A 27,948-nucleotide genomic window follows, 5' to 3' on the forward strand; every position below is an offset into this window, starting at 1 on the left:
GCAAGGCATCTCCTCTTCCACTTCCCTACCCTTCCTCCGCCCACTAATGCAACCCCACCCTCGGGCTGTTGTCAGTCAATCTGCCAACACAACCCCCCCCCCCCTTTCCTCCACCACTACCACGTTCCGAAGATGATGTGGGGTGGAGGCGCACGCTGTAAACACAGTCCATCCCGCGCAACCTTGTCCCACGCGTGTTTATTCAGAAGGAAGTCTCACTGAGATCAGTGGTGCTTACTTCCAAGTCAGTGTGCGTAGTACGTGCATATTATGTATTAAGGCACAGACACTCGCATCTGGCGGCAGAATTCTGCTTAGAACGCAGTCTCTATCTAGCTTTGATTTTATTTCGCCGTGGTCCTGGTTTTACTTCGTATTAAATAGTAGAAACCCAGAATAATTGGCCCCCGGACTTCAGTGATTCCAAATCACAAGTGCCCTATTTTTATTTTTGTTGCTACTACTCATAATAATTCACTGCCCTCTCTCGAATATAGAAATTGTTCTGTTTATTCTCGCGACAACGCTTTCAAGTGGCTCGTTGTTCTTCCCATTTTGCAGACTGAAGAACTGAGGTTGGGGATTAGGGATTCTCCCAAGGCCATATCTGAGTAAGAATTCGGGACTTTCTCCATTCTGCCCCCGACCATTATAACCTGCCACCTGCGCAATTTGAAGACTGTGGCTTTCGGGGAGCGGGAAATCGTTGAAGAATCCTCATTTAACCATTGCCAGGAATCCCCTTCAAGCAGAGGGACTCTCTGTGCCTGAGAAGTGTATGGATTTCCAGCCCGAGCTGGGTTCAGAACATCCAGAATCTCATTCCGTCCCCCGGAGTCCGGAGTCACCCCTTTCTCTCTAGCCTCCGCCTGCATCTTGATCCTGCAAGAGCGGGCCAAGGGTTCACTCGTGGGGGGAAGCCACTAGCGCGCGCCCCCGCCCTCGTTTTCCTCCAAGGGACTCTTTACCTCTGTCTGTGCAGTACTGCATAAACCTTGACGATTCTCTCTTTCCAAAGCCCATTTTTCCTCCCCCTGGCTGGAGGAGAGAACCCCCAGATAATGGTGCAGTTCGTATTCCCTTGGAAAAGGAAAAGAAAGGAAAAGGGGGGGGGGAGGTTGAATGGAACAACAACCAAAGGGGGGGGGGAGCAGAGAGCTTTGTTGTGCTAAACTAGTTGGACGAGTTAGGGTGTCGCTGCTCCTGATTGCTCTGGCCAATGGAACCCGATCCACCCTGCTGTGCGTAAGAGCGCAATTAAGGATTTAACCAAGCCTCTACGCTCCCTGCTAGCAGTCTGCCAGAGCTATAAGCAGCCCCAGAGAGCTCCCAGCCTCCGCCTCCTCCTCCTCCTCCGCTGCTGCTGCTGCCGCCGCCTCCTCCTCCTCCTCCCTCCCCCCGCCATGGCTGCCTAGAAGACCCAGCCGCCCGCCCGCCCGCCCGCCGTCCGCCTGCCTCCCCACTATGACAGGGGTGTTTGACAGAAGAGTCCCAGCCATCCGAACCAGCGACTTCCAGGCTCCTTTTCAGACCGCGGCGGCCACCATGCACCACCCGCCCCAGGAGTCGCCAACTTTACCCGAGTCCTCGGCGACGGATCCCGACTACTACAGTTCCCCGGGAGGAGCGCCGCACGGCTACTGCTCGCCTTCCTCGGCTTCCTACGGCAAAGCCCTCCATCCCTACCAGTATCAGTACCAGGGCATGAACGGCTCCGCGGGCAGCTACCCGGCCAAAGCCTACGCAGACTACAGCTACGCCAGCCCCTATCACCAGTACACCGGAGCTTACAACCGGGCACCGAGCGCGGCCAGCCAGCCAGGTGAGAGGTGGCGCGGGCCGGGCGGCTGGGAGGCAGTCTACTGGGGTGGGGGGTAGGGTAGGACGGCTTTGTTCGTGTGAGAGCGTGGCATAGGACAGGATCCCCTCAGGATCTGGGATCCGTTGAGATCCTGGTGGGGATGCCATTTCAGACCCCTCCATTTCCCCCTTTGATGTTCAATCCGGATTTGGGAGGGGGCACGGAAGCATATTTATCCTCAAAGCCTCATCCCACATCGAATTGAGAGCGAGAGCGAGAATAAAATTGGGATTCTTCTTTGTGTCCCCAACTCCGGATCGGTGCGCTTCTCCAGTGAAGACATTGTTGCAAGCGACTGGGAAAACATCTCGGGGCTTTTCCAAATCGCTAAGCAGGAACAACCACTTTTGGGAGGGGGGGCGGGTGAATGTGGAAGGGAAGGGTCTGATTTGACCTCATCCGTCTTCCCCACCACCACCCCCGCCAAAAAAAGCTCTCCTACTAAAATTAACATCCCAACTTGGATGAGGAATTAATGCCACACAGACAGAAACGCGGTTAAGCTGCTTCCTTGCGGTTCCTCAAGGAGCAAACTCAGGCAAAGTCAGAGCTACGCTGGGGCTGCTCGGTCCTCCTCCCCGCCCACAGACAACCTTTGTGGAACAAATCCGTCCCTCGCCAATCCGAAAGTGACCAGGAGCAATTTCAACGCAGTCTTCGAGTCTTCAATATTTTTTGTTTAATTCTCTGCAACTCCAAAAAAAATCTTTTTAAAAAAAAAAATGCTTTCGTCGTCCCACTCTCTCCTACTTGTTTTGTGAGTGCCTGTGTGTTTCTTGAAACGGGTGATTGTCGCTCTCATCAAATCAAAGGGAAGGAGAAATGCGAGTGGCGGCTTAAAGTATTTGTAAAAAGGACCCAGACGCATCTGCACCCCGCTTTCTCCCCCACCCCCCATCCATAACAGTCCTCTCCCCCGCTTTGGCCGATCGGCGGCGAGATTGTTATTCTATATAATCGACTCTCTGTCCGGGCCGGATTTGGCTACTTTCGGCTGAAATGAAGGAGAACTGTTTTCTTGTGATGATGGGGCGGTGGTGGTGGGGAGCTTTGAACTTTCCAGACCTCAAAATCGCGTGTCCCTGCCTGCGGAGTCTGGGTTGGGCTGAATTCATGAAACTGGAATTCGGGGGGTGGGGGGGTGGAGAGACGGAGTGCTTGTCTGTCTTTATGCATGAGAAGGCCATAGACACGAGGCCGTGATGTGTGGACGCCTGAGACATGCATGTTTGTTATTTAGTCACTAGAACGCTGCATGTAAAATCCAACGTGATTCACCCACCCACCCCCAACGTCCTCTCCTCTGTCTCCTTTCTATAGGGATCCGCCAAATAGCTTTCGGACTAGTCATAAAACATCATACGCATGTGGACCATAGGCTGCATGCTGCTCAATTCTGTCTCCAGCATCTTCCCTTGATAAGAAATCGTCCCATTATTGCCGTCCCTACCTTGCCAATTTCCCACTCACACCCCCCACCCCCATTCCCCAAGATCTCCGCAGCCCAAACAGAATCGCGAGACATAAACGTGGCTGCTGGCATAGCGAGGTCACCGGGTGAAATCCTGGCCTATCCTCCTTGTTGGCGCTGCCTGTATTTGCCCGACCCGCTCTAACCTTCGTGTCTTTCTCTCTCCCCTTCCCCGCGATTCTTTAGAAAAAGATGTGGCCGAGCCGGAGGTGAGGATGGTGAACGGCAAACCAAAGAAAGTTCGCAAACCAAGGACTATTTACTCCAGTTTTCAGCTGGCGGCCTTGCAGAGGAGGTTCCAGAAAACGCAGTATTTAGCCCTGCCGGAAAGAGCCGAGCTGGCTGCGTCCTTGGGCCTGACACAGACACAGGTAGGCCACAGCCTGGGAAGCCCCTCGTCGCCTTGCCAGGGCCTTTCTCGGCCACCAGGTGCCCGCCTGTAAATGCACCCGGCTCCTTTCCATTGCATCCTACGAGAAGGGCCTGGTTCTGCTCCTAGAGCGGATTTTAAAAAACAAATCTCGTTTATCTCTCTGGTTGAAAGAAAGAAAGAATTTAGATCCTTTTTTCCCCCTTTTAGTCCTGGTTTCTTCCATGCTTTTTTCCTTTGGTTTTTCGCCCCAGCCCCAATCGTATTTATTTGCAAGATTGCGGGAGAATTACTCCTCCCTAAATCAGTTTCCTATATCGAACGCCATAAGAATTAGCACCTGCTTCCTAGGAAAGAAAGATGTGGCTAGGTTAAGTTCGGGATGGGAGAGTTGCGCGTAGATTTCGCCGATTTCAGTGGCGCGTACTTCTGCATGCATCTTGGGGGAATGCCACTCGGGTTGACGACTTCCAAGTCGGCGTGATTGCAGTGTGAAGGGGTTTTGTTGGGTTTTTTTGACTGCAGGCTTTTAAATCTTGTTGCACTTAGCGGGGGGAAGCGCGGGGAGGGGACACTGCACGTGGGGGGATCTTCTGCCTTATTCGCTTATACAGTACAGCTGCTGGTCCCAGGAAAGGCTGCTTGTCAGAAAAGTCTAGTCCAAGGAAAGATTCTGTTGTCTGCAAGGGATGATCAGGGGACTGAGGACTGTTGTTGTTTAGGCTGAGGGTGTACAACTGGGGGGGGGGGATAATGTAGTTCTACTCGACTCCTTTTCTCGGGGAGATGGAATCCAGCAGCGATGCCCACACGCCTCTCCTTGTTTTGCATTCTTCCTGCATTCTTTTCTCCCATATAAATAATGTTTTAGACCGCTCCTGCAGGATGGAAGGCAGACGTCATATCCAAAACTAAATAAGCGGGGGTGCATGTGATTTGTCATGATCAGGACCCTGATTCTGCTCTTCTGGCATCTGGGGGCGCAAAAGAGGCAAACTCTAGTTAATGGACAAGATATAAATATCGGAATCACTGGGATAACTGGAAATGGAGTCTTTCTTTCTTTCTTTCTTTCTTTCTTTCTTTCTTTCTTTCTTTCTTTCTTTCACTGTCCCTTTGATTTCAGGGAGCTCTTGGGGTCTTTGTGAACGTGCTTAGGATCATTTCGAAAGTTTTTTTAAAAAAAATAATTGGCCTTATTTTTAAGTGTCGCCTTAATCCTAAACACATTTGTTCGGAAGCAAGTCTGAATTATTTGAATGGAACTTCTTTGGGCTGCTGCACTCCTTATACATTCTTATGAGTAGATAGATATAGGAGCAGAGAGTAGGGCTGAGACCCTCAGCCCATTTACTTGGGAAGTAATTATATCCAAGTTGATGTGTTTAGAACTGAGCTGCCAATATACACCCCCCCATCTCTTTTTAAGCGAGAGGAGAGCTGGTCTTGTGGTAGCAGGCATGACTTGTCCCCTTAGCTAAGCAGGGTCCACCCAGGTTGCATATGAATGGGAGACTAGAAGTGTGAGCACTGTAAGACATTCCCCCCAGGGGTTGGAGCCACTCTGGGAAGAGCAGAAGGTTCCAAGTTCCCTCCCTGGCTTCTCCAAGATAGGGCTGAGAGAGATTCCTGCCTGCACCCTTGGAGAAGCCACTGCCAGTCTGTGAAGACAGCAACTGAGCTAGACAGACCAATGGTCTGACTCAGTATATGGCAGCTTCCTATGTTCCTAAGCGTTCATTCTTTCTAACCGTCCATTTGGATCATCTCCATACTTTTTTTTTCACTTCTGCTTCCTCTTCTTCCCTCAGGTGAAAATCTGGTTTCAGAACAAAAGATCCAAGATCAAGAAGATCATGAAGAATGGAGAGATGCCTCCAGAGCACAGCCCCAGCGCCAGCGACCCCATGGCCTGTAACTCGCCACAATCTCCTGCAGTGTGGGAACCGCAGGGAACCACCAGATCTCTCAGCCACCATCCTCACGCTCACGGGGCAACCTCCAATCCATCCCCCGCATCCACCTACCTGGAGAACTCCTCTTCCTGGTACTCCAGTGGTAACTCCCTCAATGGCCACCTGCAGCCCCACACTTCTCTACAACACCCCTTAGCTCTGGCTGCTGGGACAATCTACTAGACTAGGTTCCCTTTAAACCATCCGTCCTTGCCCTCGTTTACCTTTTTGGATCTTGCGTTTTGTTGATAACGGAAAAATGCATATGGGGACACCTTTTTTTTTTTTTTTAAGGAAAAGGAAACTATACAAGATGAAATGTGTAAAGCTTGTGCATGTAACTTATTGCATTTCAAAGGAAACTTCCCCCACCCTTTTGTTTTGTTTTGTTTTTAAACAGACGGACTTTTGATTTGGATTTTGTTTTTGTTTTGTTTTTTCGTCAGCTGTGGACACTTTCAAAGGTGCCTTGAAATCTTATGACCTCAACTTTTTTCCAGAGACTTTTTTTCAATGTCATTTTAACCCTGTAAATAAGTGTAGATAGAGGAATTAAACTGTATATTCTGAATAAATAAAATTATTTCCACCATGACAACTGAAAAAAATAAGGATACATTTCCACCTCTTCCCCTTTTCTACTTGCCAAAGGCAGAGGACAAGCCACCTAAGGGAGGGCGGCTGGGATGATCACCACCACCACCATCATCACACACACACACCCTTTCGAAAGGAATTTGTTTTCGTTTGCTTGTTTTTGTTGTGTAGGGCCCGATTCTCCACACACTTGCTCGTGGGAAAGCTTCAAGTGGAGATGTAGGAAAGGGTGCATGTTAAAGATTGCCCCTCCATGTTTGTTTCTGTTTTTTCCCCTTATGGCCAGCAAGTTTTAGAAAGGCAAGTGACACCGGAAGCAAAATGACCTCGAGGAAAAGAAACTATTTTTTAAAAATCTACCCTTAAGTAGAAGACAGAAATCTCTCTCTCTCTCTCTTACTCTGTCTCCCCTTCATCTGAATTCTACGATAAAAGCAATCATCCGGTAGAAAGCCAGAATCCCATCAACTAATTGCACACATAACCGTTCCTTCAAAAGAAGCTCCTAAACAAAGGCGAGCGGTGCCAGCTCGTCAGACCAACCCTTTAAAACGTAGAGCCGCGCAGCCACCACGAATGGTGGCGATGGAAGGCCCTCTCCCTCTCCCCGCCCCACCCCCCCACCCCCACGTCGCAGAAAATTAAATTCTGGGGCGTCTAGGAAGCGATCGCCGATCGGCTAGTGGGGAAAGTCCTGGACTGGCTTTCCAGAGGCCATTTATTCGTAGCGTTTCACAGGGATGCGCAGCAATATATGGCGTGGCTACTATTGAATGCTGGCGACTTCTTGGAGAGTGAAAAGACCTCTCTTTGTCCCCTCCCCAAATTACCAGTCTCCCTTTCATCGCCTTTTGGCCAGGCTGACGGCCTTCCGAAAAGCGATTTCAGAAAGGTTGCAAAACGTCTTTCATAGAAAACGTCTTTGGTTCTATATTTCTCCTGCTGCCTTCGAAACCAGCCAATGTAACTAGGGCAATCATCATGTGGTAAAACAGCAGCCGTAAATGTGACAGAGGGTTCTATTATTATTATTATTATTATTATTATTATTATTATTATTATTATTATTAAGAGAGGATTAGAACATTTTAAAAAAATTACATCCTGTCATCTGAGGATTTCAGCAAGAGATGTTCCAGCGTTTATAGGCAAAACCTGAAAAGGCAGCCTTTGTAGCCTCGAGCAAATTTACCTGTCTCTAGTCCTGCTTCCCTCCCTCCCCCTCCCCCTCCCCTTCCTTTCTTCTCCCCCCACCCGCCCCGATTCCAGTTTTTGTCTTCCATGCTAACTTTTTTTTTAAGTGAAGCCAGGCTTGGATGTTTTGTAAGAGGTTTGGGAGAAGAGCAGTTGATTTCTATAAATACAGGAGGAGATCTTTGTTCTTTGAGAACTTTCCTGCGTTTTGAGAGAGAAAGAATGAGGGGATACGCAGTATGCCTACCTCCATTGTTCTCCCCCCCCCCTTCTACCCAGCGGCAGAGCATTTATTGATGCGTGTGGGGAGAGGTGGTCTGGATTCTGTGTTCTCTCTCTCTCTCTCTCTGATTGTTGCTTCCATTTAAATTTAACAGAACAGGTATATCTTCTGCAGTGTTTGATCTGTAACATATTAGGGGATTTCCCTGTTTCTAACATTGTTCGACTCCGGCCTTTTAAGTGGCCTGCTTGTCATTAAAATAACCCTTTGGACGCTTTGAAAACCATTTACTTATTTTCTTTCTTTCTCTTTTTTTTGGAAAATTATCGGGACGTCTTTTCTCCTTTTTATATGTTTGACTGGCAAATGTACTTTGCTCAGTTAATCTGTTTGGATGACGGGGCGACGTTAGAAAAACGTGGAATGTGATGTTTTATAGCATAAGGAAGCGAGGCTATTATTTCGATTATTATTTGTTCTATCTGGTCCACATTGCCCGTGTTACTTGCACAGGCTTCGTCTGGGGTTGTGATTCAAGGGAAGAGCCCTTTTGCCGATCAGGCTGCACGCACCTACTTGTTCGGTTACAGTATCAAGGGCTCTTTCGCTAAAACCTCATTTCCGCGCCTCTCCTCATCTCCCTGTCTAAAAATGGCGCTAGCCCTCATGATCCCGTCCACTTATGGCAGATTATGCAGCCATTAAATGCAGGTTGTTGAAAAGAAACGGAACCCTCCCAGTTGCCGTGAATACCCACCAAGCCAAATCTGCATTCCGATCTCCATAGTCTATTGTTCCTGCGGGCATCAATGAAATCTACGCCAGTGTACCCAAAAGGTGTATATGCATTGCTGAAGACGCGTTTGTAGAAGATCCCTCTCTCCCGGGAGACAGCGTGCTGCGGAGGCAGGGAAGGAGGGGGGAGGGAGGGGAATCGCTCTATTGTGCCTTCCTTGGTGAAGAGATAGCTGTCTGCTTTGGCGGGGTGGGGGTGGGGTTTGCTGTTATTTCCATTGTTCCCCCTCCCTCCCTCCCTCCTTCCCTCGCTCCCTCGCCGTCACTTCCATGTGGAGCGGGGTAGCCGCGGCAGCGGGGGGTGTGGGGAGGCGGCGGGAGGGAGACCCGGGAGGAGACGCATTCCTGTGGGTGCCGAATGGCTCCAAGGCTGAGCCGCAGGGCCTTCGAGAGGGACAGCGAGCGGAGAGAAAGCGCAGCCCGCAAGCTTCGCCGGCCTTGATCTGGATTTCCTGGGCTAGAGCTCCACCCAGGAGCTCGCCCAGCCAGCCAGCCACAAGCGCATCCACCCTGCCTGCCGCGCTCTCCCTGGGCAAGGGAAGGTCACACACCCCCGGCAGCAAGGCGACCCACCAAGCGGTTCAAAAGGCCGATGGAGAGGAGAGCTGGGATGGCAGCTGCCCCATGGAATTCAAAGGATGGGGGGCGGGGGCTAAATAGCCAGTCACCAGCCTGAAGGTTTGGAAGGGGGTCTCAGAAAAGTAGGGGGGCATCTTCCCCACGGTCTCGTCTCATCTTCCTCGATAACACAGTTACAGACGCAGGGGGGGGAGAGGGGAAGGGGGGAGAGAGATTTTCTTTAACCTTAACTCGGCTTGTGTAAATTTTCCCCCTCCCGCAAGTCCTAATTCGACCCCTATCTATCTATAACCCCCAATCCCATTTCAAGGCCCGCCCGGAGTTAAGCATTCTTTTAATTTAGAAAACTTGTCCACAACCCGCCCGTGATGTTGCCCCGGCAACATCAACCGGAGCACCACGAAAGCGCCCCCGCCTCGAGTACGTTTAAAGAGCTGCAGTCCCCCGGACTTCAAAGGGGTTAACTCGGTTCAGCTTGGATTACTCCACGTCGTAGGGCTGCTCAGCCACTGTCTCCGGAGTAGATACTTGTCCTCGCAGCACCCCTCGCCTTAACATTGCTGGCACTGACCGCTTTCGCATGGGCGAATGGGCCTCCGAAAGTTACGCCAGGCCTGTTGAGATATAGATAGAAGTCTCACTCTCATACATGCCTTCTCCTTCTTTGACTCCAGCCGTGTGTGTGTGTGTGTGTGTGTGTGTGTGTGTGTGTGTGTGTGTGTGCGTGTAGCCACCCTTGCAGTGCCTGCCTGCCTTAATGCAATAGCCGGCTTTATAGGTTCTGCCCAGAACCTTATCTGGTGCGGCAGATCCCTGGTTTCAGTCCGCCTAGATTTCCAGGCATAAAATACTTGCCCCAGTTTATATAAATCTTCTGGGGTCCGATCCGCATCCCGAAGCGAGTTTTTATAGCAAGCCACCAGATGCCAGACATTACGACCTTTAACCAAATGAAAACACCTTAACAAGCCCGGAGTCTTTTTTAATGTCTTCTCTGCGGAGAGGCTCCGGCTGCGCCCTGCCAGGTTGCAGCTTTCGTGCTCGGCAGTGTGGGCTCTGGGGGGTGGGGGTGGGGGGTGGTAGGGATGGTTTTTAACCCTTCTTTCTCCCGAACCTGAGGGGAGGAGGGGAAGGAAAGCAATGGTGGAAATTGGGGGTGGGGGCATGGAGGGGAGAGTGTGTGGAATCCCAGGCCCTCAAACTCTCGGAGGAGTAGACCCGGGTTTCATTTTCTGGCTCTGATCTCCCTGATCGACTACCTAGGAAACTGTCCCTTGCCTTATCTCCTGCTGCTAAAACGCTCCTTCTTCCACGCGAACCTCTTCCCAACCTACGCCCCCGCACGCACCATTCAGAGAACAGACCCCGAGCGAGGTCGGGGAAGCTCAAAGAACACCCAGCCAGGGAGGGAGCACAAAGGGCTGGAAGAAGGAGCCAATTTCATCCGAGTCCAAGCACAAAGGAGTTCCCACGTGCGGCTCCTATTGTCTCTCTGCGCAACCGAGAACTCGCCCTCCTCCTGCTCCTCCTCCTCCTCTTTTGCTTTAATTGGGATCCCAGTCCAAGATCAGCTCTGGAGGCATGCGGGGAGTGGGCTGCGACAAGGACTCCAGTCCTTGCCTAAACGGCGGGTCCCCAAAGCCCAAGGCCTGAAGCAATCAGGTGGCTTCCCGTTAAGGCCGGTGTGGTGCACAAAACCCGGGTGCTGATGCAACACCACCAAGACAAGTTCCCATGCACACGCTTATACTTAGGGAGCCCCGCTCCGCCTGGGTCTCTCTCGCCACCAGCCTCCTTTGGCTTGGAGCACCCTATTGATCGTTGCCTCCGAGTACGTATACGGCGCGTCGCAGATTTAGACCCCGATCCGAAAGGCTACGTTTGGAAACGTCCGATTTATTTCCAAGGGAATGGCTTCCAGACAATCCAGTGCAGGAACACAATGTGAATCTTATCCTCACCGCGATTCTAAAAGCCGCTTGCCGCCCTTGCAATGGAAATGTTTCCAAGTATATGTGGCTTTGAATCTCCCTCTCTCTCTCTTTCTCTCTCAATATGTCTGTATGTGCGAGTGATTATATATCAAGTACCTCCTTTGATGGTTCAAATAAGGAACCGCCAAAGCAAGGCCTCTCGCGCACTGGGCATGTACACTAAACACCAGGGACAATAGACCAGAGCGCTAATCTTCGACAAGCTGCTTTGTTTAATGAATTGCAATTAAGACCTACCCAGCTAATTGCCTTTGGGGTTCCCAAGGGCTTGTCCAATGAGGGAATGCGAACGAGCAAAACGAGTCTTTGGGAGACAGGTCGCAAGGAAATCCAACTTGACATGGCAAGAATAACAACAATAACCACCACCATAGGTACTACTGCTGTTCAAATAAATCCATTTTTTAAAAAAAGAAGTGAGCTGCAGAACCCCCTCTGAGACGCATCCTCTGATCCTAAATAGCTTACTTGGAAAGAAGGCTGCGATCCTCATAGGCAGAGGTGCACCTAAGCCATTTTGGAGCCTGGACCAAAGGCCTTTGGAGCCCCGCCCGCTCCCCCCCCCCCAAGCTAAGCATCATTTTTAAACACCTAGGTCCTTGAGGGCACACGCCACACCACTCAGGGCAGGCTAAAGAGAATTTGGGGGGCCCCAGGGGTGTGGAGGCCCTGGACTTCGCCCGAAGTCCAGGGGTAAGAGCACCTCTGCTCATAGGCACCCACACCTGGAAGTAAATCTCATTGAAATGAATGAATCACCCTCCCAAGTGCTTTGGAGAATCCGGAATCAATGGAACTCAGTGGTAAGATTCCATAGGAATCTATGCCGCTCTGTGACAGCTCATCGGAATCTCGGTTTTCAGAGCCAATACACCTTTGAAGACCAGGTGCTGGGACAGCTGTGGGGATGGGTGGGAGAGGGCTCTTGCCTTCATGCCGTTCTTGCTTCCTGGAAGCATGCGGCTGACCACTGCTGGGAACAGGGTAGTGGGACTAGATGGACCCTCGGTCTGATCCAGCACAGTTTAAAAAATAAAAATAAAAATCACCGGCATTTGGTTCCACATAGGCTTCAAGCACAGGATGCAAGTGGTCGGTTCTTATCTACGTTGGCTTTCCTCTTGGGTCTTGAGAGACCCAAAGCCGCCTTCTCCTTTCCGCCGGCTGCGGAGTAGGAGATGAGCCGACCTCGCCGCGATTTCACAGAGGCATACAGAAGCACCGGGTTCTGAATACACAACAACCCCTCCCCCCCGCCCCACGAGCCGAGCTTTGGACACGTAACGCCGCAGCCCCCTGATTTGCTCTGTTCTTAATTCCCGCTCTTCTTACTCCCCCCTGAATCAACCCAGACTCCTTTTTTTTTTTTTTGGTCCTCCCGAGTTTGATTTGATCGCTCCTGTTCACATTTCACTTTTGTATTTTCCCCCCTCTTCCTCTATCATTACTCATTGAGTGCCCCGTGAAATTACAATCGTACATTTTCAGCTCAGCAACCCATTTGTAGTGGGGGGAAAAAGAGGTCTAAATAATGGCCGAATTAGCCCTACTGGACAGTTTCAGATGTAACACTCTGTAATAATTATATTGCAGGCTGGATTAGGATGCTATTATCATAATCTGGACGTTTACAATTATCTGTAATTTGCAAAGATGCGCCAGGTCTTGATTACAGCGGTTTTTTTTTTTATCAAGCTAACCATCACTAAACAGTGACAGTAATAACAGCTAATTTTGCTGGCAATATAAGAGGTGCTGGGGTGTGCAAACAATTTCACACCTGGATATGCTCAGTCAACCAAGAATATAGAGAAAGAGCTTCTGCCCTGAGACTCAGAAAAATATTCTCCACTGCTTCTCTTCACTATACATTTCCTTAGACCCTCGTCTCTGCTTAACAGATTTGCACGGGGGTAAGTTTTTTTTTTAACCTTTCCTCGGCTTCCGCATATCCCTTCAGACGTAGTTTTTCACACGATCAGGATGGTTGCTTTAGTTATTATTACTATTATTTTTTAAACTGCTCTTTATGATGCTTTCCCCCCACCTTCTTACTAGACCTTTGTTTAACAGAGTCACGACGATTAGCATTTGTTTGTGTTTTCCTGCCTACTACAGTTATTCCGGGAGGTAGAGTTTGGTGTGGTGGCTCCGGATGGGATGGCTTTTTCCCCCTTTTTTTCCTTTTTTGATTTAATAGTGACTCAGAGGTTCAGAAAGAAGGAGCGTAGGGGAGGTGTGTTGTGGGGGGGGGGGTGTCTGTCTCAAAACCGGTAAGATTAAGGGGGGGCATTATGTATCAACCTGATAGAGGTGTCATTTGAGAATAACTTTAAGGAATGACTAGGAGGTAACTTATTTTTCTCCTCCTTAATCCCACGAAGCTTTACAAGCTAGTTCTGGGTTTCGAGGTTCAATCCGCTTTCTCCAAGTATTTCTCATGCTGCATGGGGATTAGTCCAGTGTGCGAGCTGGCTTGTGTTGTCTCTCTGTGTGTTGGGGCTTTATACATAATTCTAAATACATTTATTGAGAGAGAGAGAGACCCCAAAGGCTCCAGTCCTGTGCATATTTACTTAGGAGTAAGTCCCCGTGAGCTTGGTACTTATTTCGGGGTACACATGCCTGAAATTCGGGATGTGATCCCCACTCTGGCTTTTCAGTGTTAGGATCCTTTCATTTCGGATAACGACTTTTCAAAATTATCAACCGGACACACGACCCAGGAGAGTAGACCGACTTGCAATGCCGAAATGCCGATTAATCCTAAAGGTATGGAGTTAGGAAGTCGAGTATTAAACCAATTTGCTCTCCTACCCTAAGCATTTTATTTTTATTGGAAGTAGATCCCGTTATTTAAAAGGGCCTTACTTCATAGACTCGCAGCTCTGGTTTGGTGCTAAGCTCGCTTGAAAGCAGTATCAGGATTCATTCTAGTGGACCTTACTCCTGAGCAAGCTTGCGGAAGATTGGGCCCTAAAGCTGTTTAAATCCCGGTTGCTTGGATTTTAAAGTGCTGAAAATCTGGCCTGGCTGGACACAGTGGGTTTTCTTTCTCTGTCCTGTTATGCATTGCCCTTCTTTTGACGTCCGCGTAGGTTTGCTGCTTGCTTTTGGGGTCCCGATTAATCAGACAAAATCCCTCCTCTTATAACCAACGGGAGTTTTGCCACTGATTTCGACGGAAGATGGAAGCAACGGAGTCTTGTGACACCTTAAGGAGGACGAATCAATGTATTACCCTACAATAAACGTGCCAGACTTTAAGGTGCCACAAGACTCTTCCTTGTTTTTGCTGCAGCAGGCTAACACACCTACCCCACTGGAAATAGAAGGCGGGTTATTCAACATACACCCCCTTAGCCCATCGTGTGATCGTGTGTGTTTATCCTCACCCCGTCATCTTTCTAAGCATCCCTTTCTATTTATTTCTGGGCATGGGAAATAGAATTTTGTGGGTGAGAGAGAGATGGAGAGATCATTTATATGCATGCACACCAGAACTTTGAAGGACTTTCGAGCTGGCGGGGGCAGGGGTGGTAGTATTCTGTTTACCCAATGTGATATTATGAGCTTTCTGACGATCAGCTTGAAGACATTCGGGTTTTGAGCGCCGAATTCTGCTTGACTGGAAGAATTGCCCCTCTACTATCTATAGATGACGCTGTTCCACGAATCGCTCTTCTCCCTTAGCTACAGCCAGGTAATGCTTTTTGGTCCTCATGGCTCACCAGCTCAGTACTATCAAGGCCCAGTGTTACACCTACTCAGCTGAGTTTTCTTTAAAAAGAAAAAAGAAAAGAACAAGACACGTCCAAATCTAACTTGTCAACTGATTTAAAGCAGCAAAATGGGGTGGATGGGAATAAAATAAAATAAATGCCTTTCCCATCCATTTTCCCTCCCATCTATCCTATCCAAAAAACCCGAAGCTTTATGACAAAATAAGATGGACAAAGCCATCGAGGTCCAATGAAAAGCAGTCCAGGACAAGGTTAACGAGCAATCCAGGCTATGCTACCGTGTGGTGGCTAGGAAGCGTCCTGGGAGATAGGCTGCTCTAGAAACACAGAAGTGTGCACGAGGATACCTGGATGAAACATGCCCCTCCAAGACCATAGTGAAACCCAAATATTAAGCGGATTGAAATGTGTGGCCCAATCACAATTGCAATTCATGGGAGTTGTGTTAATGATTTCAGTAGGGTGAGACCTGCATGCTCCCTCCCTGCTCCTAAACACGTTCACTTTCCCTCGAAACTAAGGTCCAATGAATGTCAGTATTTCTCACTTCTAGGAAGCGTGATGAGAATGGGGAGTTCAGCCCTAAGGACCGGATGGTGGCTCAGGCTGAAACAGCCTACTTTTCCTGTGGTTCAACTGGTTTTAGGATTACCTCTCATCAGGAAATCTTTGGGGACTGCATGCATAGGCTGGCTTCCCTACAAAAGGAAAGGCTACCCTCGGTTTAAATGTATGATAGCTTTCTCTCTCTAACACGACTCTGAATAATTCAGTGAACCCCACAACCAGCTGTACCTCAGAAGTCTCTTCCATTCTTCCTAGCATTATAATTTTGGTTAATTTTCAATTTTAGGTCCTACATCTCTGCAATTTGTGTATGAATAACAGAATAATTTCCCTCTTTTGTTTCGCCTTTCCTGTTCCTGAATCTAAATAAAGATGGCTTTTTAGTATTAAAAGTGGAAGAAAATTACAGGTAATTATCTTTGACGGTAAAAACGCTGTAATCAGCGGGCTACATGAAAAATTACTCTAATTATGGCTGCATTTAAGAGAATGGGGGGAAAAACCTTCTTATGGATAAAAACCTTAAATTGTCCCCAATGTCTGCTTCAAATTGGATGGCACTGCAGCTGGGGGCTTTGTTCACAATTGATCCTGGGGAGAGCTGAACCCAAAGTTTCACAGTAGGAATGGGGAGGGAGGGGAAAAAAGAAAGAAAAGAAAACATTTTTCCCCTCCTAATGTAACAATGCGAATGGTAGAAAATGACAAGACTTGATCGGTTTTAAGCCATTCTGAAGACTGACTGAGCGTGGAAGTTGCTCAACAAAAAGCCGGCGCTGGTATATTGGTAAGTAGTCTTGGCTTTTGTGTCTAATTATAGTGACTGTCCTTTTGCACGACTGTATGTAGCTGTCATTATATGGAGCACTCTGAGGATCTCCATTGACTTCTGATAAATGGCTCGGTGGTTTCAAGGTTCATAATTTGAAGGATGCCCAGGGCTCTAGCCATTAATTCTCGCAGTATGGGGTATCCTGCTTGTGTGACGAAAAGGGGCTTTTCATGTTTCATGCTTTCTCGCTTTTACGCAGCCTAGGAAGGATATCATTCGCCTTGGACACTACGCGGGGGATCAGGGCGCCCTCGCCAAGCCCTGTAGAACATTTAGGCAGCTTCAGTGGTCTGCCTTCCTGGGGGAAACATCAGCTCCGCAGCATCCAAAGGCAATGCACCCCTTTGGCTTGGGCTGAAGGAGCTGCTTCCAGCTACTTTATCACTATCGAAAGCTCCGAGGGTACTGAGGGCGGCGTTCGCGCGACACTAATGTTGGGACTGGAAGGAAGTTCCGCGTGGTTTTCAAAATCCGGGGCTTGGGAGGGCTGCTAACCTGGAAAGGCTCCAGCCCAGTGAAGCACGAGAGCCAGTTAAGGGCTGCTGACTTGCCCAGGTTGCAAATCGGCTTTAACCCACCGCCTTGTGGATCAAGATGAGTCTCCTTTAGAACACAGACTCTTGACTGGTTAGGGAGGCAGTCACAAAACAGGCACGGCTTTATGACTGGCTAGCATGCCTGTGTGCCTGCATGCGTGTGCGTTTGGGTTATATAATATCTACCTATTTATCACTGACGACATCTATCTATCTATCTATCTATCTATCTATCTATCTATCTATCTATCTATCTATCTATCTATCACTTAATATATTGCCTTTCCATTCCCTTAGGTTAGGCTGCAAATCCATAACAGCGTTACTCTAGAGCAGTCCTACATGAGACCGTCACATTTGTATGGGCTGTGAGAGACTGCAATCCTACGCACCCACATTTAGGTCCACGGTCCACTTAACTGGATTAACTTCCAAGCAACCATGTTTAGGATTGGAGTATTTAATTTCTCCTTCTTCCGTTTTTAGACAGGCCTGTGGAAAGGCGGGTGGAAAAGAGTATTTTTCAACGTGTAGAGAAATGCAGGATGCTTGGACGTTTTGTGGCTTTTACTCTATATATGAAAGGAGACAAAACATACAAAGTATATATACAACTAAAATTCAACAATATGTACAACAAGGTTGCTCGGTAGCTGAGACGCAGCCCGGGGCTGTAGACCAGGGGGTGGACATTTTAGCCTTAGGATCAGGTGTGAATTTTGTTTGTTTGTGGTAGGTTACTCTCTCCGCTTTTCCGCCTCTTGGGGCACAATTCACAGGTGACGTTACCCTGTGAAAACTTCATTTTAGTGAACTGAAATCCAGTTCAGCCCCAATTCATTGCAATGGGGCATGCGCCAGGTAGTCAGTTTCAGGTGATGTATTGGTGAAAAAGAGAGAGAGCTAGACAGAACGTAGATTCGCTTTTACAGCTGTCAGTTCCGCTCTGAGAAAGCATGCAGATTTTCCTTTGTGGTCGTGTCCTAATTGAATTAGAAAAATTGTCCTTGTTTTGCAAACGGTCTTTTCTCCTCCCTGTTTTTAACCCCCGCCCCTCCTTTCCAATCTATTCAGTCAATCTCGGTTCAGTGAATAAAAATAGGATCGCCTCTAAAGCGTCTTTTTCCTGAAACGATTTTTTAAAAAAACAAAAAACTGCTGCGTGGACTGGTGGGGGAAAGTCTGTAATCTTTCTTTCTTTTCTTTTCTTTTTTGTATTTTGTATTTTGTTTGTTTTTTGTTTTTGCTTTGACTTGTACTCCCAGAGAGGTTTGGTGCCTCCGAGTCCCAGTGGAAATATCCTAAAGAGGAGCGTCTGACGTGGGCCACCACGCAAATGGTCTCTTTCTGCTCAAGATCAATCACTGAGGTTAAAGAAAAGGGAAAGGCAGCAGAGCCGCCCCAGTCTCTCTTCCTTGCCACACACTCCAATTCACCCAGAGGCCCGCTAGCTGCCCCTCTTGGCAAGGCCGTGCTGGAGACGCGGCTTCTCCAGGAAGTTGTTGCTCTTGGCTCCTTCACATCATTTGTGGTCTCTGCATTGTGTCTTGATGTGGAGAAGAGTACCAGTGAGAGTAACCAGGCATGTAGCTATTGGGAGGCATATTGACTCCTTTGGCAGAGGCTGAAACGTCCCAGACAGGAGGCAGACCTGGAGACCGCGGGGACAGGGTGGCAGAACCCGGCAGGGGATCGCTCTCGTGCGGGTTGCCGCCTTGCTTGAGCAGTTTCTTAAACTTGGAGCGCTTGTTCTGGAACCAGATCTTCACCTGCAACCAAAAAGGCAGAAGACATGAGAGGTCTGCGGAGGACCAACAGAGCGGGAGGGGCCGCGGTGGGGGCAGTCTTTTGGGAAATTTCTCTCTCTCTCTCTCTCTCTCTCCTTCCCATTGTTCAATCCCCTGCAATTAGGACTTGGTAAGCTAACTGCGCTGAGAATAAAAAGGCTATTTCCTTGTCAGGCCATTTCACAATGCCCTGCTTCAGTCTACCCCTGGCTTTTTCACGCGGGTGATGTGTGCGTGCATTTCAGGCTCCTACGCACGCAGATACCTGCAGACGTGTACCGACAGGATATGCATCGACCCATCGTATACTATTATTCTAAAATACGCAACTGCTTTTATTTCTCCGAAATATACTCTCTTCATTTCTCCGAACAAACCAGCGAATTGTGATTAAAGGTGATCTAGCCACGGCCTCCGGTATTTTTGAAGTGCCCCTTTCTTCACCTGGTTGAAAGGTCTCCTAGCAGAGATTCATTCTATGCCCCGTTCTACTCCTTGGTTTAAACCCATGAAGCGGATGGCATAAAACCCCACTCATCTCAAAGGGACGGAGGCGCAATCCTAAACTCGTTTACTCAGAAATCCCACTCGAGTGAATTGGACTTACTTCCAAGTAAACGTGCTTAAGGATGGGTGCCACTTCCGCTTTAACGAGTTTAAGGTCAGGCTCTAAAACAGGCTACAGCTGGCTTCAATGGGACTAAATTGGCTTAAATCCAAACCATGTCAGTTTTGTTGGATTCCAGATAGGCCTATAAAGAAGTAATACGTGAATTAAAAAGAAGCCCCTTCGTAGTGGGGGAGGGGGAGAGCAAAAGAGACTGAAATGCTTCTCTGAGGAAGGCTGAGGCGTTACAAGTTTACTGGGGGATCGCCCCACCGTTGCAAAACCAACAGAACTGAATCGTACATGCACTGGAGCTAAAGAACTGAGTGAGACGTGAAAGAACGTGGCAACCGTGCCAGTTTTGCAACTGGTATTTTGCAAACCTCTCCACCTCCAAGCTTTCCGTCTCCCTGTTTCCCGCAGCTCTAATTTTCATTTCTTTTCTTTTTTCTGTCTTTTAGCCACAATATCTTCTAGAAGGCCTAGATTCTCTTTAATGTATCATCCTCCCGCACACCTTTGTTGGCTATTTTCCCTTACCAGCAAAAAAAATCACCAATAATATCTTTATTTGCTCACATTCCTGAAAGACACTAGTGGACTCGTGTATGGTTTATCTTTCACGCTCTGCCCAGACGGTTGTAAATACCACCATAACTTGTATGTGTGTTTGCTTTTGCATTCAAGGATCTAATTAATCGCTTTATTTCTTCCTCCCAAGTCAACACTAACTCGTGTGTCATTCAGGCTTAAATTTGCTGGGAAACCAGGAACACACCAACCACATTTAACTGTGGCTTAACTCGCTCTAATTTTGTACACGCTTCCCTTTGATCATCAGCTCTATCATCACCTTTTGTACATTTCGCCTAAGGGCAACCACTGAATTCTAGTTACTCATCCAGGATAATTTACTATTGAGTATTACTAAAGGAGGTGTGCTTTCTCCGGGCCTAGAGGCTCTGCACAACAGATGTGTGTGTATATATAATATGAGAATATTTCTCTCTCCACATCCTTTGCTTTATTATTTTTGTTTTATATCTAAGTAATCTTCCTAGCATTCCATCTCACTGCAATGACTTATTCTGTGCTCTACATTTTGATTATGCTCCAACATTCTGACTTGATTGACCCAAACCTTTCTAAATTCACCATCAAAGGCCAGTTTTTTGGAGGATGAAGAATCTGGAGTTATATTTCACCTATGTGCACTGACACTACGCCTTTGCAGTGCATTGATCCCGTCGATGTTATGAGCTCACTTTTATTTCTACCTTCCGAGCAACAGAAATACTGGGGGTTTGTCCTGTCCTGGCGATGTCTCCTCCAGGATCGCAGGGATTTGGACTTGCCCTGGAATTTACCTGTGTCTGCGTAAGTCCTAGTGATGCCGCCAGCTCTGCTCTCTCGGGAAGCGCCAGGTATTGGGTCTGCTGAAAGCGATGGTTTAAAGCTTGCAGTTGGAGACTCGAGTAAATGGTCCGAGGCTTCCGGATCTTCTTCCCTTTCCCATTGAATCGGATTTCCCCGTTTTCGATGACTGTGGTCTTTTGCTGATCTGCACGCAAAACGGAAAGCACGTTGGAAGGGTGCAACTGAGCACAGACTGTTCCATCCAAAAGACACCCGTGGTTTTGTTTTGGGTGCTCGTCGTGTTGGGGGGTGGGGAGAGATTAAGAGCATCCAGCGACAAAGTCGTCTCCCTGCCATTATTCAAATATGAAAAGGCCTCCGGAGGTAACAACAAGGAGAGGCCACCGGCAAAGCCACCCGGAGCCCTTCTGCAATAGGGGATTCGCTTTTACCTGCAACATTTATCACATTTGTTCTTTGGATAGGGTTGCTGCTGCTGGCTTCAAGGAGCGCTCGCATACTCGGTAAACTACACCAGTAAAGTACACATAAACAAACATGAGCTGCTGTTGGGGAGAACAATGCCGAAGTCTCTAGTCAATGGCAAAATTCTTCTTAATTTGAACCGAGGAGCTGGGACACAACCTGCAAATATGCCTGTGGCTACAACATTCACATCTGTATATCAGAACTATAGTTAGATTTGTCTATACGCACGCACTACCCAAATGTCTCCTTTAATCTTTCCATACTCATGCATGTTACTAACATAAACGCATACAAACATACACACACAGTCCAAATTTATCTCACTAAATCAACCTAGGGTGGCATTTTATTTAGGCACCAAAACAGAGCCATATAACCAAGTACAGTAGCAAATGGTTTAATACAGACATGCAGACAATACTGTTCGGTGCCTGTCATTTCTTGGGATCTTTGTGATAGTTAGACAAACAGACAATGGATGGATGGATTCATCATATATGAGTGGAAAGGATTTGCAGTGCATTACACACACAGGAGTGTTGGGGCTGAGCGATTACTTGGGCAAGAAAGGCATTTTCTCTTTAGTATATGCAATACCACACACAAGTCACCAGCGTTTCCCTCCCTCGGGCACTAGTCCTGTTTTTACTCTCTCTCGTCACTTGTGTAAAGCAACAAAGGCGCGATGCTGGTGGGGCCCTTCTCTCTTGGCTGTTGAGGAATCCCTTCTCCTAGGCAGCCTGGCATTTGTGCCCAAACTGCTGCAGTGGCCCCCGGTCCGGGAGAAAGGAAACGGCCCGCTGGAGCTTCTTAAGAGCATGTCTGTGTGCGTGGGCCACCGCCAAGAGGGCATCCCCGGGCTAAGCAAACACATATCCTAGGGAAACAAGTCTGTTCCTCCAGAGGGCTGGGCTGCCGAAGGCCAAGATGGCCTTAGCTAACGCGTCTGGAGGGACCCAGCCTTACAAGCCGCAGTCCCTTTGCAGCAGTCGCGTTCCAGACAATCAAAGTAAGGGGAGCAACTGGCCTGAGCGCACATCCACGCCGCCCGTGCCCGAGCATGCCTGCAGGCACGGGAGTGAAAGCCCGGGAAGTGGGACAGCCCGTGCAGCACAAGAGCGGAGGCAAGGCAGATCCTCGGCACACTTCCTGGGGGCAGAGCCGAGCGGGGCTCATTTCCCGCATGCACAGGAGGATCCTCGCACTCAGGAGACGTCCTTGCAAGCCACGCTAGGACTGGACTGTGCTCGTGACCCCTCCGGCCGGACCAGGCTTACTTGGGAGCAAAGCCTTGCTGGCTGATCCGGAAGGGTCTTCGGAGGGAATGTGTACGGATCCGGGGAGAGAGGGAGTGGAAAGAGAGAGCGCGCGAGGAGGGAGGGAGATGGAGGAATGAAGGGAGGGAGGAAAAAAGAAGAAGGAAAGAGAGAGAGAGGGAAGGAAGGAAGGAAGGAAGGAAGGAAGAGAGGCTGGCAAGCGAGCGGCGGGCAGGCGGGCAGCGAGAGGGGGACAGCCAGGGGGCGGGTGGCTGGGGAGGCGCGGGGAGGGGGGGCCTTGGCGTGGGACCTGCGCGCGTGTCACCCACCTGCGTCGTCCGGCCGCGTCTGGCTGCCCGCGCCCCCTCCGCCGCCGCCGGCGTGGTAGGACTGGAGGTACGGGCTGTGCTGCGAGTGGCTCACGTAGGGGTAGGCAGCTGCGGCGGCGGCGGCGGCGGCGAGCGAGCGGTGGCTGTAGGAGTTGGCGCCGGCGGGGCCGGCCGGGTAGGGCGCGGCGTGGTGGTGGTGGTGGTGATGGTGGTGCGGGTGCTGGTGGTGCGGGTGCGAGTGCGAGGCGGGCGCCGCCGAGTGCAGGCAGTGGAGCGGGTAGTGGGCGCCTGCCATGGCGGCTGCCGGCGAGCTCTGCTGCTGCTGCTGCTGCTGTTGCTGTTGCTGCTGCTGCGCCGAGTGCGAGGAGCCGCCGGGCGCCTGTGCCACCGGAGGCGGCGGCGGCGGCGGCTGAGGAGGCTGCTGAGGCGCCGGCGCCGGCTGCTGCTGCTGCTGCTGCCCGAACTCCATGAAGGCGGATTTGGACGAGTCCTGCGCTTCCAGCCCGTCAGCCATCGTAGTCATGGTCATCATCCAAGTTGGGCAGCCCGCGACGAGCGCCTCTGCCCGGCTCGCCCCCCTCGCGCTCCCGCCACCTTCGAGGGAGCCTATTAGCCTGCGCCGGGCGGGAATTAGCGACGGGGCTCGCGCTATTTTTTTTTTTTTCGTGAGGGGGGGAGGGGGGAGAAAGGAGAGCAATAGGGGGAGAGGGGCCTTGTTAACTGAGGGAGGGGTGGAGGGGAGGAGTGTGCGAGGAGCTGGGGAGGGAGAGAAGAGAGGGGAGCGGAGAAAGGAAGGGAAGAAGGAAGGAAGGAAGGAAGGGGGCAGAAAGAGAGAAGAAAGGAGAGCAGCAGACTTAGTCCTTCCTGGGGCTTTCTCTCTCTCTCTTCTTCCCCTCCATGCGTAACGTGGGGGCTTCTCTCTCTCTCTCTCTCTCTCTCTCTTTTTTCCTTCTTCTTCCTTTCTTCCTCTTTTCCCCCCTTTTTTGGTTGACTAAGGTTTGTTGGGGTTTGGGGGTTGTTGGGGTTTTTTTTTTGTTGTTGTTGGTTTTGTTGTTGTTGGTTTTTTAAAAAAGCTGGCGGAGTTGAAGGCAGAGATTTTTTTTAAGGCGGATTCTCCTAAAGTTGAGCTTCTGCTTTTAGACTTGAGGCAAGAGAGGGGGATGAAAAACACACACACTCACACACACGCCCGCACAAAAAAACGCCACAAGTCGAATGGTTTGTCTCCAAAGGGCAGCGCCTCCTCATTGGTCACTCAACCCCTGACGTCACCGAGCCCGGGCACTTCTACTGGCGTCTGCGCGAGCCCACCTTCTGCACAACTTCAGAGCTTGGAGCGAGAGACAAACAGCCAGTCAGCCAGCCAACGAGCTATGCGGGGCGCACTGTGTGTGTGTGTGTGTGCACTGCACACTCACAGGTACACTGCACCTCACAGCAGCAAAGCTGCGCTCTCAAGCAGCACCCTCACGTGCAAATCCAGGCGCCCTCTTTTCCTTAGATCTACCACGAATGATCACTTTCTGCATTATTAAAAATCTGTTTGGTTTTTCGTTCCACCTCTATCTAGCGCCCTCTCTTCTTCACATGTGTGCACATTAGGACCCACAACACAGTTCAGACGTTCTCCCAAAGAGGAAGGGCTTGCCCAGCTAAAGATTAATGTGGCTTCTAACTCAGTGCCCTGAACGAAATAGCACAGCTTTTCTTGTAACAGTACTTCCAAGACCATGCAATGCGTTCATGGGAAGAATTCAATAAAGAGAACTCGGATGTCGGGGTATCCTCCTTGATCACTACAATAGTGTCTGCTTTTAAGCATCCTGCTCCAAGGGCGAATCCTCAGGGATCTGTCAGTAATACATTTTCCCCCTATTGAAAACAGAAGCTCCTGTAATGCTTTCAAATATATGCAAATGAGACATGCGGTTAGTGGTTTGGCAAATCTTGATTGCAATATAAACTACCCGAGGAAAAGTGCCTTGCCCTAAATTTGCCTTTCGATTACAATTCCAGTTGATTTTATTTTATTGTCAACATTGTTAATGATAAAAATAGAGTCGCTTCGCAGTTATTTTTACTTTCCGAAAGGAGGCAATTAGACTTCTAATCAGGAATACACACACACACACACACACACACACACACACACACACACAATTCTCCCATGATTAACTGCACTACTTTGTTCAAATTGCAGCTATAAAATTCAGAACAATTTGCCTGTAATGATTATGGACTGGGTTTATTTTGGGAGGTGGAATAAAAGTGGATATAGCATAAATTATCCTCTAATTATACACCAGTGTCGCCTCAATTATCCTCTTATCAAAATGGTTGTCTAACTGCCGCATTTAGTTTCAATTCTCTCCCATTTTTTCTATAAAAAGAACTTCATACCTTGTTATTATTAATCCATTTATTATTTGCAAGGGGATTTATAGCTGAACATCCAGGTGGTATCGCCACATCTCTTGCAAAGATGGACTGGGGAAAGGCATTAAGTTGGAATCAAGGCTGCAGCGCATCTACTGCTTTCTCTTTCGTTTTTTGGGGAAGCGAGCCTGTACTTTTCAAATCCGGCGTCTACTGAGGAGGGGAAAATTAGGATCTTTGGAGATTTACGAAAGAAGAGTCAGGTAGGATGATCGGACCCTTGGCAAAAACTAGAGAAAGGTGGAAAGGCTGAGAAGCACTCAGGATTTCACTATGCCAAGGAACTTATTGAGACCAAGAGAACGTGTGGCTCGATTTTTCAGTGAGAGTAATTTTGTTCCAGATTTGGAAGAATCACCCCCCCCCAACTTTAAGGCCTTGCAATGAGAAGGATCAAAAAGGAGTTTCTTTCTCTGTTTTTGTGTTCATGACCCCCCCCCCCACTTTTACTTCTCAGGCGATCGTGAAACCCTTTAAGCAAAGAATTAGCTGTGGATGTCCAGTGATTTTGCCATGTGTAGATGACGCTCCTGTATAAACAGAACTTGATGCGGATTGATCTTTGTTAAGGCAAAAGACAACCCCCACCCCCGCTCTCTTGTTCGCGGGACAGTCAGGGCTGTGTGTATGTATCAGAGCTGATGGGCTGTTTTGCTCGCTCTCGCTCTCTCTCTCTCCCCCCCCCCCGCCTTTTTCTTCCTTGGCGTTTAACTCCTTGAGCCTCCGGAATCGGTTCAGTAACTCTGAATGCTGTTGTAAGACTCTTGCCTTGTTCTCTTTCTTTTAACCAGAGTTCCACTCGAACACGCAAAAGGGTAACCAGAGCTGGGCATTTTACAAACCTACAAGGGATCAAAATGCCCCTAGTACTATGGAGAGGCACTGGGTGTGGTGCTGGAATGGGGAGGGGGCCAGAAAGCCAAACAAGGACGATCTCCTATTCTTCTGCCAGTTTCCTGAGAGACTTTATTCCTAGGGTGTAACTCCAAGTACAGGTAGATTTGGCAGGTTTATTGCTTTATACCCTCCAGCTTCTTGTTAACAACTAACAGGAGAGCGGTTTGCTGCAGGTGCCAGGAATTGCAACGCTCTTCTCCAGCTTCTTCGGCAAAAATGGGACTGTGTGCAGGTCCCAAAAGGAAGGCGCGATGTGTTAAAGAGCGCTTCTTCTTCTTTCCTCAGAAAGACTCTGCTTCTTACATTTCTAGGGTTGCAAAGCCCGTGTAGGCTTAACTGGGAGTAAGTCCCATTGGACTCAGCCGCATTGAATCCCGGGTAAATATCCACAGGATCGGGCCGCGTGGGTCCTGCTAGACCGAATTGGGGGTCTTTGCAAAGCAAGACTCGGTTATCTGAGAGTGACACTGACAGGCGACTAGTTTACGGAAATGGAATTAGAAGGGTGAGACATACCTGGGGGGGGCACCCTAAACGAACAAAAAAGGAGAGAGTGTTAGCTCCATAAGCAGTTCGTCAGGTGAAGCATATTGGTTGTTAAACTGAGGGGCGTTGTTCTGTACTCTGTTTGCGAATTTATAATGTCTATGTAAACGAATCGCTCTATGGTTGGGAATGTGTTTCTCACTTTTATTATCTCACTTTTCTATCAGTGTATTTATTCGCCTGGCGTTTGCGAGATAAGGATGACGTTTTTAATAGAACCATCAGTATTTGTTTTTAAATACTCTTCAAGTTATATCTCCATTATCCGTTCCATCTTTGGCTCTAAACCTATAAATAACGAGAGATAGAGAGAGAGAGATCAGTAGTGATCTGATTTATCGTTCTAACCTTTGTTTTTAGAGAGGTATGGCAACCTGAGCGTTACACAGAATCTTTTTTCAGGCAGAACAGATTTCTGCAGCTTGAAAGCTTACATTCCCACACACCTACAGAATGTGTCTCAATAAAAGAAATCCCCCCACTTATTTTGTAACCCCCCCTCTATTATTCTATGTAACCCACACTTCGGCAAAAGGTTGATCAATGCAGATTGATACAGCGCAGATGTAAATAATGGCGTCCTTACTTCCAAAGTAGACCACTTGGATTCGGTGAGAGAACTGTGGAATAAATGGATTTGGAGCTATTATCCCTTTTCGTTTCTGTAAAAGCTAAATAGATAAACCTAAAGACAACCCCCACCCCTTTAGCAACATAATCAATACGGAGAATAGTATCAAAGATTCGTATACTAGAGGATCTTCCCGCGGCAAGGAAGGAAGGAAGCCGACCAGCGCTGTCTCCTCCAACGATATTCCACGGCTAGGTGTTCAATTTACAACAAGCCCGTGGAATACCTCCAGTGTCATCTTGACAATTTCCACCAAGTTAATTAGCCAGATCCATCAGGCCAGCGGTGACTTTCGGCAGTTCTCATTGGCTGATGCTAATAACTCTTGACTTCGAGGAGCCTCGCTGGTGGTGGTAAATATTTATTGTTTTTCCGTTTTGTTGAGAAAGAGTCCCACACCTTTAGGGAGCGGCGCTTGTGGGACACCGGGAGGGGAGGAGGATCTGAATCGCTTCTCCTCCTCTCCAACTCCGGTTACCTCGCCTGCGGGAGATCTGGTGCTGGCCTCTTTGTCCCCGCGGCCCCCGCTCCCTCAAGGTGCCTGTTCCCAAGCAGAGGTGGGAGGGCGAGGCCTGTCCGGGAGGGGACTTCGATCAACCTTTCATTATCTCCAAGGTTGGGTGGGTGGGGGAGGCAGGCTCTGGGGGTCGGAAGGTGAGGCCGTTCTCTGGGGTAAATGGCAGCAAGTGGAGCTCCTGGTGAGATGTAGGTCCCAGGCCTAGGTGTGGGTATGGGGTGAGACTGAGAAGGTGGAGGGAGGGTGCATTTTCACATGCAAACGCGATTTCTCCGAGATGCACGCTTTGCCTTCTCCAGCCTCGGGAGGAACCTGCCTCCTTTTCCTCCTTCCATCCTTCTTTGATCTCGTTCGTTCTTGTTCAATCGGCTTAAAGGGAA

General features: G+C 49.0%; 2 protein-coding genes across 2 annotated transcripts; one reads left to right on the top strand and one right to left on the bottom strand.

The window, feature by feature from the left end:
• Positions 1-1,246: 1,246 nt before the first annotated feature.
• On the top strand, positions 1,247-7,482 carry DLX5 (distal-less homeobox 5). The gene is made up of 3 exons (XM_053258912.1): positions 1,247-1,822; positions 3,519-3,703; positions 5,514-7,482. The coding sequence occupies exons 1-3, from the start codon at positions 1,465-1,467 to the stop codon at positions 5,838-5,840; spliced, it is 870 nt and encodes a 289-aa protein (XP_053114887.1). The 5' UTR covers positions 1,247-1,464; the 3' UTR covers positions 5,841-7,482.
• A 9,783-nt stretch (positions 7,483-17,265) lies between these two features.
• DLX6 (distal-less homeobox 6) lies at positions 17,266-23,841 on the bottom strand. Its single transcript, XM_053265261.1, has 3 exons — positions 22,542-23,841; positions 20,479-20,672; positions 17,266-18,486 (listed from the first exon to the last, which is right to left on the bottom strand). Exons 1-3 carry the CDS (start codon positions 23,071-23,073, stop codon positions 18,235-18,237), a joined length of 978 nt encoding a protein of 325 aa, XP_053121236.1. The 5' UTR covers positions 23,074-23,841; the 3' UTR covers positions 17,266-18,234.
• Positions 23,842-27,948: the final 4,107 nt, after the last annotated feature.

The sequence above is a fragment of the Hemicordylus capensis genome, chromosome 6, assembly GCF_027244095.1.
Source record: "Hemicordylus capensis ecotype Gifberg chromosome 6, rHemCap1.1.pri, whole genome shotgun sequence".
In the NCBI taxonomy this organism is placed as follows: Eukaryota; Metazoa; Chordata; class Lepidosauria; order Squamata; family Cordylidae; genus Hemicordylus; species Hemicordylus capensis.

Coding starts and splice junctions, on each gene's coding strand:
- DLX5 (XM_053258912.1), top strand. CDS start 1,465: ATGACAGGGGTGTTTGACAGAAGAGTCCCAGCCATCCGAACCAGCGAC. Junction 1,823..3,518: donor GAGCGCGGCCAGCCAGCCAG/GTGAGAGGTGGC, acceptor GCGATTCTTTAG/AAAAAGATGTGGCCGAGCCG. Junction 3,704..5,513: donor TGGGCCTGACACAGACACAG/GTAGGCCACAGC, acceptor TTCTTCCCTCAG/GTGAAAATCTGGTTTCAGAA.
- DLX6 (XM_053265261.1), bottom strand. CDS start 23,073: ATGATGACCATGACTACGATGGCTGACGGGCTGGAAGCGCAGGACTCG. Junction 20,673..22,541: donor GACGCGGCCGGACGACGCAG/GTGGGTGACACG, acceptor TTTTGCGTGCAG/ATCAGCAAAAGACCACAGTC. Junction 18,487..20,478: donor TAGGACTTACGCAGACACAG/GTAAATTCCAGG, acceptor TTTTGGTTGCAG/GTGAAGATCTGGTTCCAGAA.